The 12,870-nt window shown below is 40.1% G+C and overlaps 1 protein-coding gene across 1 annotated transcript; it reads right to left on the reverse strand.

Moving 5' to 3' along the window:
* Nucleotides 1-4,256: 4,256 nt before the first annotated feature.
* LOC133882342 (uncharacterized) lies at nucleotides 4,257-6,561 on the reverse strand. The gene is made up of 3 exons (XM_062321486.1): nucleotides 6,105-6,561; nucleotides 4,970-5,008; nucleotides 4,257-4,466 (listed from the first exon to the last, which is right to left on the reverse strand). The coding sequence occupies exons 1-3, from the start codon at nucleotides 6,370-6,372 to the stop codon at nucleotides 4,462-4,464; spliced, it is 312 nt and encodes a 103-aa protein (XP_062177470.1). The 5' UTR covers nucleotides 6,373-6,561; the 3' UTR covers nucleotides 4,257-4,461.
* Between the last annotated feature and the right edge of the window lie 6,309 nt (nucleotides 6,562-12,870).

Here is a 12,870-nt window from a genome sequence, read left to right on the forward strand (position 1 = left end):
TTTTGTTCATATTATCCTCCAAGAAGGATTCTTAAACTAGGATTTTTTTTCAAGATCCAATGGGCCTATAGAGCCCATCCCGAGCTAGTCTTTGGATCCTTGATGGATGAACAAGTATAATACAACTTTGGCAATATTTATGTTTTGTTAGCTCAAGAATAAAATCAAAGTAATAATTGATTCTAAAATTAAATGTTATTCTTATAAATCATAAATGATCTAAATATGAAAACTTTGGAATTTTCTTTCCAACTCCAAACTTTCAAGTTTTGTCTTTTTGTCTTTTCTTTTTGGTTTTCTAGTTTTCTTGGAACCCATGCAATCCAATTGCAAACATGTATTAGTACCAAATCCAGACACCTAGAATTCTAGTGGATTCCTACTAAACATGTATCTCAAAACCAAAAGAAAACTTTTACCTGAATGTTTGCGTGCCAAATACTTAGGACAATTTCTCATCCATTGTTCATCCTCCTTACAATAAAAGCATATTCCTTTGGCCTTGCTTTTGGACTTGCTCCTAACTTTATTTGACACATATGACAACTTTGTCATTTTCCCTGGTCTCATTCTTTTCTCCTTTCGGTTCTGAGAAAGAAGTTTCATCAACCATCATACCAGACTTTGGTTCCATCATGCTATCCGCTGTTACACTCACCAATAAAGACGAAGAGCAAACCTCTTTGCCTTTAAGCTCACATCTAAGTTCCTTAAAAGAGTGTATTATGGATGTGAGGAGGATTTCAGCAATCCTGGATTGATCATTAACCTCAACATCTAATAAACCAAGTTTTTTCTTTTTCTTTTTTTCTTTTTTTTGAACAGAATGTCGCAGCATCTCATTGATTAAATAGTGAAACAAAAAACTTGATTCAAAAAACAAAGGAATCTAGGGACATAAACTTTCCCTAAGAATTAGACTAGAAACACAATCTGGTACCTCCTGGCGCCAACACTTTGAGAGTCTTCGATTCGCAGCTTCCTTAGCAAGCACATGTGCAACAGTGTTGCATTCTCTATTGACATGGACAAACTTGGCACCCCTGAAACCTTTAACTTCTTCTATAATACTCTCAATCATGTGACCATTTGTTGAGAGATAGGGGGGAGGTGAGTGTATCTCAGCCACCACTTGAGCTGCATCCCCTTCGAAAACAACTTCAGAAAAATCGGCCTCCCTTCCAAATAAAACTGCCCAAAGAGCCGCCATTGCTTCAGCTAGTTTTCCTTCGACCACTATGGGCTTCGTGACACACCAAGCTCCCTTAAATTCGCTCATGCAACCTCTAGCTATGATTCCCAAGCCAGTGCACCCCTCTTTTTCGTTTATTGCATTATCCCAATTTATTTTAATAAATCCATTTGGAGGAGGCCTCCACCTTAGTTGTCTACTAGCCGGCAGCACCCCTTCATCCCTATCCCTTGGAGACAAGTCTGGATTATTACATATTTGGAACTCCCCGAGTGAAACTACGGCCCCTTCAAGAATCTCAGACAGATGGCAGAAAACCCCTTCAAATACTAGGGTGTTTCTTTGAAGCCATATGCGCCGAGCAGTAATTATCATAAGCTCCATATTGTCCTTTGAGAATCTGCCAATGAAATCCTCAAACAACTCCACAAAAGATGCATACTCACTTCTACATTTCTGAAAGCAAGACCCAGTTCCCCCCCAGACATCTTGGGCTACCGAGCAATACCAGAGAGTGTGAATTACAGTTTCAACCTCACTCTTACAGCAATGACATAAATTATTTTCCACCACTTTCCTATTCAAAAGATTTGCACGAGTAGGAAGAATCTCATGACATGCTCGCCATGTAAAAATTTTAACTTGGTTAGGAACCCGCAGTGCCCATAGAAATTTCCACTTTCCTTTTTCCTTGGTCACAAGGGAGCTCTGCCCTCCTAAGAGATTGCCAAATTCTTCCCCAAATTGTAGGCGCTACGGACAGAAAATTTTCCATCCTTTGTCTCTTTCCAAATCAATCTATCTGGGAGAAGGCAGGGGCTCAAAGGGATATTTTCAATGACTTTTGCTTCCTCGGACCTGAAAACTTCATGGAGAAGATCACTCTTCCAGCCCCCCAACCGTTGATCAATCAGGTCCCCCACCACCACATTCTGTCCTAGGATTCTCTGGGGCAATTGGACAGAAAAGGTAATAGGAGTCGGTATCCACCTATCAGTCCATATTTTGATGGACTGGCCATCTCCCACTCTCCACAGCAATCCATGTGTCAGCAACTCATGTGCAGTACAAATACTTCTCCAAAAAAATGAAGCCCGAGCTCCTACTTGAGCTTCCAAAAATGAGGTTGTTGGGTGATATTTGGCTTTAAGGATCTTGGCAGTGAGGGATTCTGGATTTTGAATTATGCGCCAACCTTGCTTGGCTAGAAGAGCTTGGTTGAAGAGAACCAAATCCCTAAAACCCAACCCACCTTCAGCTTTTGACCTACCCATTCTTTCCCAACTCATCCAGTGAATTCTAGATGTTTTTGACTTATGGCTCCACCAGAAACTCTGCATCAATGCATTAAGGTCCTTACATAAGGTCGTAGGCAGTTGGAAAACCCCCATGCAATATGTAGGAATAGCCTGTACCACAGCTTTCAACAAAACTTCTTTTCCTGCTTGTGAGAGGAAATTCACCTTCCAATTAGTCAATCTGTTCAACACCTGCTCCTTGATATAACAAAACGCTTGATTCTTGGATCTGCCCACAAAAGTAGGCAAACCAAGATAGGCGTCAATTCGGTGTGTTTCTGATAAGCCCGATAATTGGAGGATTTCCTGTCTTCGTTCCTGGCTAGTGTTACGACTGAAATAAACAGAGGTCTTCTGTATGTTTACTTTCTGTCCAAAAGCCTGTTCATATCGGCCAAGAAGCTTCATTAGCCTTCGCCATTCTATCGAGTTGGGTTTACAAAAGAGAATGCTGTCATCGGCAAAGAGCAAGTGACTGATCTTTGGGCCCTTCGGGGATGTTGGAACACCAGAAATAATGCCATGCTGCTCAGCTCATGTGATCAGTGCACTAAGACCTTCTGCACATAACAAGAATAGGTATGGGGAAATTGGATCTCCTTGTCGGATGCCTCTGGAAAGTTTTATATTCCCCACCGGACTTCCATTCACCAGCACAGAGTATGACACTGAGGTAACACACTGCATCACCAATTTAATCCACCGGTCTGCAAATCCCATTTTTATCATGGCAGCCTCTAGAAATCGCCACTCAACCCTATCATAAGCTTTGCTCATGTCGAGCTTTACTCCCATATACCTCACTTTGCTCCACATTCTTGTTTTCATGGTATGCATGGTTTCAAACGCAGCAATAATGTTATCTGTAATCAACCTGCCAGGTATGAAAGCACTTTGCGTACAAGATATAATTGATGGCAGAACACATTTAAGCCGATTAGCCATTACTTTAGAGATTATTTTATAGATCACATTACACAAACTAATTGGTCTAAATTTAGACACACTGACCTGATTTTGCACCTTTGGGATGAGTGCAATATTGGTGGTGTTAATCAAGGCATCCATTTCTCCTGTGTTCAAAAAATGAAGAATTGTAGTACATACCTCTGGTTGATCGGTGGTCCAATTCGATTGATAGAAACACGCAGAAAATCCGTCAGGCCCCGGAGCCTTCAGAGGTGGCATTTGCTGCATGGCAGTAGCAGTTTCCTCTATATTGAATTCTGCAAGGAGCTTCTGGTTCATCTCTACAGACACCTTGTCAATTGCCTCCAATCAACCATATCCTCTTCAGTTCCTGCTGTGAAGAGCTCAGAATAATAATCTACAAAGGCTTTCTCAATGTCTTCTTGATGGTAACACCAATGCCCGGCTGAGTCTTTTATTTTCAGAATTTGAGACCATTTCTTCCGCTGGGTGGCACAGGCATGAAAATATTTGGTGTTTCTGTCCCCAAATTGCAGCCATGATTCTTTTGCCCGTTGCCTCCATTTCAAATCTTCCTGTTCAAGAAGGGAATGTAGCTCCTCCTTTTTTGGCTTTTCCGATTCCAAGGACTCCATATTCTTAGACATCTGAATGTTTTGAAGCTCCTTTAATTTCTCCTGGATCACCTTGTAACGACCCGCTTTTTAATAAAAAGCGTAAGTGAAAATTTTGATTTTTTTCACGTATCGTTACGACATCAACAAAGATGTCATCGAAATAAAAATTAACAGCGGAGTACATCTTTCTTTTACAATAATACATCAGAGCTTAATGAATAAACTCAATATATAAAATAATAACTATTTGATTTGATATAATAACATACATTTCAATAATAATAAGTGTACCACATGCGGTACGAACATTACGGAATCATTGTATATAAAATTTACAAACTAAAGGTCTCGTCCTTAATCAACCTAGCAGCTCCTATCTTCGTTCCTGCAAAACTCGCATGTGATTGTGGTTAACACCACAATCTCATGCTGTGGTCGAGTGAGTCAACGGTCCTCAACCACAGTGACACACTGATTTATATAACCATATACGATGCATTCAAATGATGACAAATATATTCACATACACATGATCATTTTCACCTACAATTATGCTTATCCCTTTTCATTAACTATTCACATACTCAAAACCATATCTCTTGTCAACACATCATTAGCGCTATCTTCTTCGCTAATACTGGGCTTTACTTCCATATCTGTTTTTCTCTGTTTACCCTTCATCCTTTGGTTCATCCATCGGTCTTATCATTAGAATGATGCCTTGGTACATAAACCTCAGTCTTTTTATTAACAGATTCACATCACACCATCATATAATCATGCCAACAACAACATATACATAATTCCAACCAAAGCATGTTACACATGTTAAATGTTAAACATCAAATAGCATACAATCAAATAAAGCAGAGATCACCAGTTATTAAAGACTAAACCACACGTATCATCCTCAGTGAGTAAGAAATACTCACATCCCTTTTTGTACAGTCTTTCAACTCTTAACTCATCATCTGCAACAAATATATGCACATACATAGGATATTAACATCATCATTCATAAATCCCAATTATATTCACATAAGTACAATTATCGTTTTTCTTTTAGAAGATCATTCATATTTATCATTATGAGTTTAAGAAACTCAATATGATAAACATGCTTTTAATTTCAAAGACACTCAACCTAGTAAATATGCTTTACATTTCTTATTTTAATTTCCAAAAACATAGCCCTTTAACCTTTCGGTCAATACCTAAAATTACAGCATTTCTTATCTAAGGATCTACATAACCGAGCTCACACAAAAATGAACCTTAACATTAAACCATAAAATCCTCCCCAAGCTTTCGACCAACATGAACACCTGGTCCAAAAATATGGCTACACTATCACATTACACACACACAGTTGGTATACCCGTACAATGAACATCACAGAGACAAATACTCAAATACCCAATCAAGGCCAACAACACCTCATGGCTAACATCATAAATTTGGTCTCAATACCCAACCCAAGGTCATTACACTTAACACATACCAATCTAAAATAATTCTAGCTTCCAAAATCATCACAAACCAACATCAACATAAAACACTGCTCAAAACTCTACCACTCCTAATCAAAACATCGCAATACAATTCAAACATCACCAAAGACCCACTGTCAACTTCCACCAAAAATAGGGAATTCCTTAAACCTCCAAATACACGGTTCTACCCAAAATTCATCAACAACCTACAAGAAACTAGATTATCAAAACAGGGGTATCAAAATCCAAGACTACAAAAATCACCAAATCAGTAAACAGCCCACACACCCTCACTGCCAACACTTAACCGACTACCTCAACCGTCCAAATCATCCACCAACAGGAAACACATCACACACATAATCAAAACCAAACCCAAATCAGTACACAAAATCAATTGGCTAACAAGGAGAACACCCGAACAGGGAGATCAACAACCAAAAATACCCTATAATTAATCAATGCAAAATCCTCTTACCAATCAATAGTGAATCCCCCAAAATTCTTTAAACCCTAATCTAACATTCAACAGATAAATCCCCAAACTAAATCATCATAGGTTATAAGAATTTACCCCAAGGATTTTCATAGCAAATCCACCGGAAAATGCCATTGATTCCGCCGGAAATCGCTTCCAAGAACCGGGTCTTCTTCTCGGGTCGCGGGTCGCACGGGTCACGGTTACGGGTTCTCGGGTTTTCTGGGCTCATGGGTAGCGGATTCAAGCCCTTGGGTTCCGCCGGAGCTCCTCCATCGCCAGATTTCAGTCCAAGCCGCCGATCATGGAGGATCGGACCTCCCCAAGCTTTTGGGTACTCCGGTTCTCCCCCTCCCGATCTCATCTCTCACCCTCCCGATCTCATCTTTCGGTCTCTCCCTTTGAAACTCTCTCTCTCTCCGATCTCTCTTCTCTCTTTCCCTCTCAGTCTCTCGACATCTCTCTCGTCACCTCTCAGTCTCAATGTCTCTGCCTCGTTCGAACAGAAGAACAAGGAAGAAGAAAGAATAGAAGAGAAATGAAGAAAGAAACGAAAGGGGGGGGGGAGGGGGGGGGCTGCTGATGTGTGGGGCTTGAAGGGAGAAAATACTCTCCAAAATAATCCACAGCCACACACGTGGCTGTGGATAAGACCAAACCTTGGTCTTTTCCAATCCTACCCTCTATATTTTCTAAATTGTAATTTTGCCCCCATCTAATTTTTGTTCTATCTTTTATCAATCAATATCCAATCCTATATTTAATTTAATTACTCCCTATCCATTCACTTATTTAATTATTCCATAGGATCCTTTATTATTCCATTTCTATTATTCATCCTAGACTTGTTTAATTTAAACAATATAAATATCCCTTAGAATCTAATTATTAATCCCATCTATTTATAAACACCATTTATAAATTGCTAAACCTCTTATTTATTTTCTTGGTCTTTACAACCTGGTCCCCTGATTGTTGTTGCTTTCGCACCCATTGCTTTAAGGCCCTCGTACACCCATTAAGATTACCGTGGAGGTTCTGCCAAGGAGTTTCAGCATTCTGCTTTGCTCTCCACACTTGTTTGATTATACTTCCTTGTTCCTTATGTTTGGCCCACCCTGCTTCAAAATGAAAAGTTCTTTTAGTCCATGTCTGTTCTTGTGAATGTGAGAATAACACCTGGATCGGATTGTGGTCGGAGCTACAATTCCCTAGGACTTCCACCTATACCACATTGAACAAAGAAGACCAACCCGGATTCACCACAGCCCTGTCCAGTCTTTCTCTACAAAAATCAAGGCTCTGCTTTTCATTGCACCACACAAATTTTGGACCCACATATATCCAAGATCCATCAAGCTACAATCTACTAGTGCACTCTGGAATGCTGTCATCTGAGATGGTGGTTTGATGGAGCTGCTTGTTTTTCAGACGCCGAGAGGATTTCGTTAAAATCACCGAGGCACAACCATGGGTCCGGGTGTAAATGGGATAAGTGACGAAGTTGAGCCCACGACTCCCCCCTCTTGGCCGTTTCCGGGTGCCCATAGAACCCTGTTAGCTTCCATGGGGGGGCATCAGTTTTGCATCAGACCACTGCATTTATATGACGTCGACTGTAATTTTGTATTTCCACCAGTATATCATCCTTCCATAACATCATCAATCCACCCCCTTTCCCATGGTAATCCACCACAAAACAATGGTCAAATCCGAGCTTGATAAGGACTGTTGCAGCCCGCTTCTGTAACATCTTGGTTTCCATCAGGAAAACCAAGTTGGGACGCTTAGCCCTCACCAATTGGTGGAGGGAGCGAACTGTCCGTGGGTTCCCAATCCCCCGGCAGTTCCAGCTTAGTACAATCATGGCAGACGGCGGGGCTGGCTACCACCCTCCGCCTGGACCCTCTGGTCATCCCCCCCTGACTTCTTGCCTTTCTTCGCATTGTCCTCCTCGTCTTCCTCTTCTTCATCTATTAGCTTTCTTTTTCCTGCTAAGCCACTTTGATTTTCCTGGGATTTATTCAAATCAGCTGATGGCCGTGATCGTTTCGAATATGGTTTTGAAACAGCCGGGGACTTCAGTGGGGTCTTCTTTACTTCTTGTCGCACTTTCTTACCTGATAAGCCCTTGTGTGGATGGGAAGACCCCTGCTGACCATAGCTGAAAGAAGTTCCCTTTCCAACACGTGGAAAGTATGTGTTTGTTACCGGGTCCTTTTCAAACTGGACCTCCTCACCCTCCTGCAGACTATGCCAAACCATTTTATTCTGACCCACATCCCAATGGCCCAATACTTTTGGGGCAAGTTTCCACAAACTGTTGGGCTGGTATTCTGAGATTGCCCAAATTGAAAAAAGTCTATCTTGACTTCCTTTCCTGGCTTCCATGTCCTCTCCTTTTCACTACCGTTATTGGAAAGTTTCGGATCACGTTCTTTTATCTCCCTGACTTCCAGCGTATCCTTTACGGAAAATGTTAGATTTACAACACCAATACAACAACTGTACAACAATCCCTCACATGAGGGTGGGTTCTACATACTGGGGCCCACTCTCATGTGAGGGGTTGTTGTACAATTGTTGTATTGGTGTTGTACAAGAATCAAATCCCATCCTTTACATGCATTCCTTCTGGAGAAAACGGCTCCCCTGATTCTTGCCTCCCTACACTTGATCCGTTTGCTAGTTTCACGGGCTCTATTAAGTAAGAATCTCCTACATTAATTCCCCCCCAAGATTTCAGCTCATGATCCTTTTTCGGTTCCTCCTCCGCACAGCTAGGGTTTGTGCCCCTGCTATCCGACGCGCCGCCGTATCCGGACCCACTTCCTGAGAATTCTCCACAGCTATGCTCCGGAATGTCATAACTGGCCGTGCCTGCTGGTGGTCACCAACATTGCCTTCTCCACGATATCTTCCGGGTCTAGCCTCCCCTCGTACCCCTCTCCGTACTGGGAACATGACTCGTAACCAAGGGCCATAAGGTTCCGCCTCCTGGACCAAGTTTCGATGGCTACCTTCTCTACGACATCCAATAATTCCATGCAGAATAACCCCACATCAACAGCAGAAATTAGGTAGATTTTCGTATTTAAACGCTATCCATAACGATCTTCCAGGAACATGCAGCATCCTTCCTCTCGCCAGCGGTTTCTTTAGGTCCACCCGGATTTTAAGCTTAAGGTATTCTCCCCATCCCGGCTCATCGTCGAGAACGTCAACGTCCTCTACTACGCCCACAGAGGACCCTATTTTCTTCCCTGTCTCCTTGCTCATACACGGCAGCGGCAGGTTGTACATACGGACCCAGAAGGACGCATGCTCAATTTGAATCGCTACCGGGTGCGTGAGCCCATCGAATTCCTCGAGTGCAACCAGGTTGCCATCAAAGATCCAAGGTCTGCCCTCCAATATTCGTTTCTTATCCCCTTCTTCCTCAAACTCGGCTATAAACTTATAACCGTCGATTAGCTGAAAAGAAACTGAACCCACTGGACGCCATATGCGAAGCAATGGGCCTGAACATAATCCTTCGAAACTATACGGTCTGCCAACAACTTGCCCACCAAACACGCCTTCCCCCTGTCCACCGGAGGTTCTAGTTCTGAAATATTCATAGACACCCCTTCATTCTCATCCTCAGTGAGCGAAAACTTCCCCCACCTCTCCGACAACTCCTCAGCCATCATTGCTTCAAGATAGAGAAAGAGACACTAGACGCCGAAAAAACTCCAAGCCCAGTAGAAAACCAGACTGGAGGCCACCAGCTTCACCGCTAGGTTTTCAGAGAGAAACGAAAACGCTACAGGAAGGTCTTCAAGCTCCCTCACCCCACTGTTACCTCATAAGAGTAATAAACCGAGTTGTTTCAATTTGACAATCTCATTGTGTATTGAAAAAACTTCATTTATTTTGGTATCTGTGTCCTGTTCGGGAATAAGATATTATTCCCTAAACCTTACTTCCAGATATTCCAACATATCTGAAGCAACCTTAAAGTTTTGCAATTTTACATAAATCTCAGGTGCTAATGATCGATGTCAAGATTAAATGTTTTGCTACATCATTAATATGCAACCACAAATTATAATTATTTACTTCAACATCGGTGGCTTTAATGCAGGATAGATAGGATGAGTTTGCACAAGATTGTGCCCTTCTAGTCTCATAGATTTATTATAATCATGTTTCCAAACTTTATAGGAAGATTCAGAAATTATAATAACATAACCAACAAGCATTACATAAGGATTAAATGTTATAAAATAAAGAACAAATTCAGGACATATATCAATTTTGCAAATAAATATAATATGAAAACCCAATGCAAATCATATAGTATTCAAAATGCAACGACAACCTAATCCTGTAATTAAAATAACATTCTCTGAATGGAGCAAGGCCCACGGCCAAGGTGAGATGTCTTTAAGTACCATGATTAGGCGAGATAACTTACTCATTATTAGCATCCATAGAAACTAATATCTTGTTGCTAACCTTTCGTCTCTAACTTTAAGATAACAGAGCTTCGAAGGAAAATTAATATGCTAAATTAGTCAAGTGTATACCATCAAGTAAATTTGATGTGATTGTCAAGTAACTCCACGAAAGCGTAGTCATTCTTAATACATAACCACATCTCCTCTATGTCTATAGGAAATCTAACCTTATAATCTGCAAAGTAAAGACACTCTTCGAAGGGAGAAGGGCCCATGGCTAACGCAAGGTGCCCTTACTTCATCATGACATATAGACCTATGATGGAGATTGCAAGAATCAACAGTATTGATCGATTCTCTCTCCCTCTTGATATTTTAAACTTATGGGCTTTGTTTAAAAATAATTTTAACCATATTACATTTGCAACTTGCTTTTCTAATTGGATTACATTCCCAATCTTATAAGCGATCGTAACTACGTTAGGTTTCTTATCTCATTAGGTGATAGGCGTTTTAAATTTAATAGAATCTTTAATCCAATTATTTTCCAAAATAGAAGCCCTAATTTATATGACATGGTGACCGAATCAAATTAGGAACCCTTAATCCTCATGTTTTAAGTCTTGTGAAAAGTCACATCCTTTTCTTTAGGAAATTATCATCACCAGAAATATTCTTAGGAATTAGATCAAAAAATATTAGGTTAAGGATTTTTGGATCCAAACTTTTAGGGTTTATGAATTAAGATTATGATTTTGGAAAACCCTAAATAATCCATAGGCTTGCCGCCCCTTAGGTTGTGGAACCTTTAGACAATGCACTCCAAGAGTTGCGGCCGACAATCACAACAAAGCGATGCCATTCTCACGGATAAGACCCATGGATCTCATCATTTTCTTGATCACGAGTAAAACTCGTGTCAATCCATACATGGTGATCAAATCACTATGCATCAAAAACATTTATGAATGCAAATCAAGTTTAAATAATATGAAAGTCTTTTCAAATTATTGACAACATGAATGCCATGCACTCATAAATCTAGGAAAAATTGATTTCATTCCATGTGTTTTTATCTCAAGAACTTGAAATCTGATTCCAAGAACTTCTAAAAAACACATCCAAGCAACTTGTTATATACTTTATATCACATATTCCATAATCAAATAAATTTCTTTCCTTGATTATGCATCAACAAGAAAATATACAAGTTCTTAACATGTACCAGGATTTCAAAATTCCAGACTTGGTACACATCAGAAAACATAACGAAACGTGTTGAGAAAAAATTCAAAACACCATTTCAGATGTTCCAATATGTTAACCAACCTTTCTACATGTGAAATCCATTGTCACTTCAATTTTTAAACAATCACAATTCATGCTCAAAAATTCAAAAAAAATCAAATTCATTGATGAACGAAGAACGGATCATATCTCTTTTGATTCTCATTGAACTTGAATTAGTTTGAACCATTGCATCAATCATGATTTTTCCATGTAGAAAACAATCCCAAAACAATTTTAGGACTTCTTCAAAACATCCTCTAAAAATTGAAATTACAGCAGTTGCTGCTACAATTCAAAAAGAGTAGAGAGGTTAAGGGTGAGTGGCGGTGTGGAGATTGAGAAAATGGAATGAGATGAGTCAAAGGGTTCTTTTTGTATTCTTTAGAAAACAACATTGTCTTTTATGTGTTCTTGAGGCCTTAGGGTTAGGTTGAAAACGGCGTCGTTTTCATATGTAAAAATGTAAAATATAATAATAATAATAATAAACCGCTAACCGCTTTTGTAAAAACCACAAACCACCTTAGTAGGGCGGTTAGCGATTTTAACGGTTTTGCAGTTATACGATTAATGGTTTTAGGTGGTTAGCGGTTAGCGGGCGGTTATTTCATCCTTACTTTTTGTAGATGGTGAGTTTTGCATCTCACCTTCCACAAAACAAAGTTTCAGTAAATACCACTAAAACACTCGGGCCCGAGCTTTAGAATAATCATTCTCATTAAGTCTGCATCAAGGAGAATATTCCTTATCTCTTTATTCCATGACAAATGATTTGGATTCCTTCTTGAAACATGTGTTCCCACAATGCTACATGCGATCACCCAACGCACAGAACTGTTGACCAATGATTTGATCTCATTCTTGTACATCAAAGTGACATACACTTTACATCCGATTTCGCAATCTTTTCAAGATTTAGAGTAACTATTATAAGTCGTCGTGCACGTACGTCATTCTTATTCACAGAGTCAAAAGAATGATGACTCACGTAGTCCGTTCGGTGCATGGCACTACCTTGTTTTTACACCAACATATCAACCCGAAACCCTTCCTAATCAAAATAGATTGTTAAGGTTGACATGTTATAGTCTAGATGGATTTTCCAATTCCATTTATGACTTCGACAATCT

Source organism: Alnus glutinosa, chromosome 11 (assembly GCF_958979055.1).
Source record: "Alnus glutinosa chromosome 11, dhAlnGlut1.1, whole genome shotgun sequence".
Classification (NCBI taxonomy): Eukaryota; Viridiplantae; Streptophyta; class Magnoliopsida; order Fagales; family Betulaceae; genus Alnus; species Alnus glutinosa.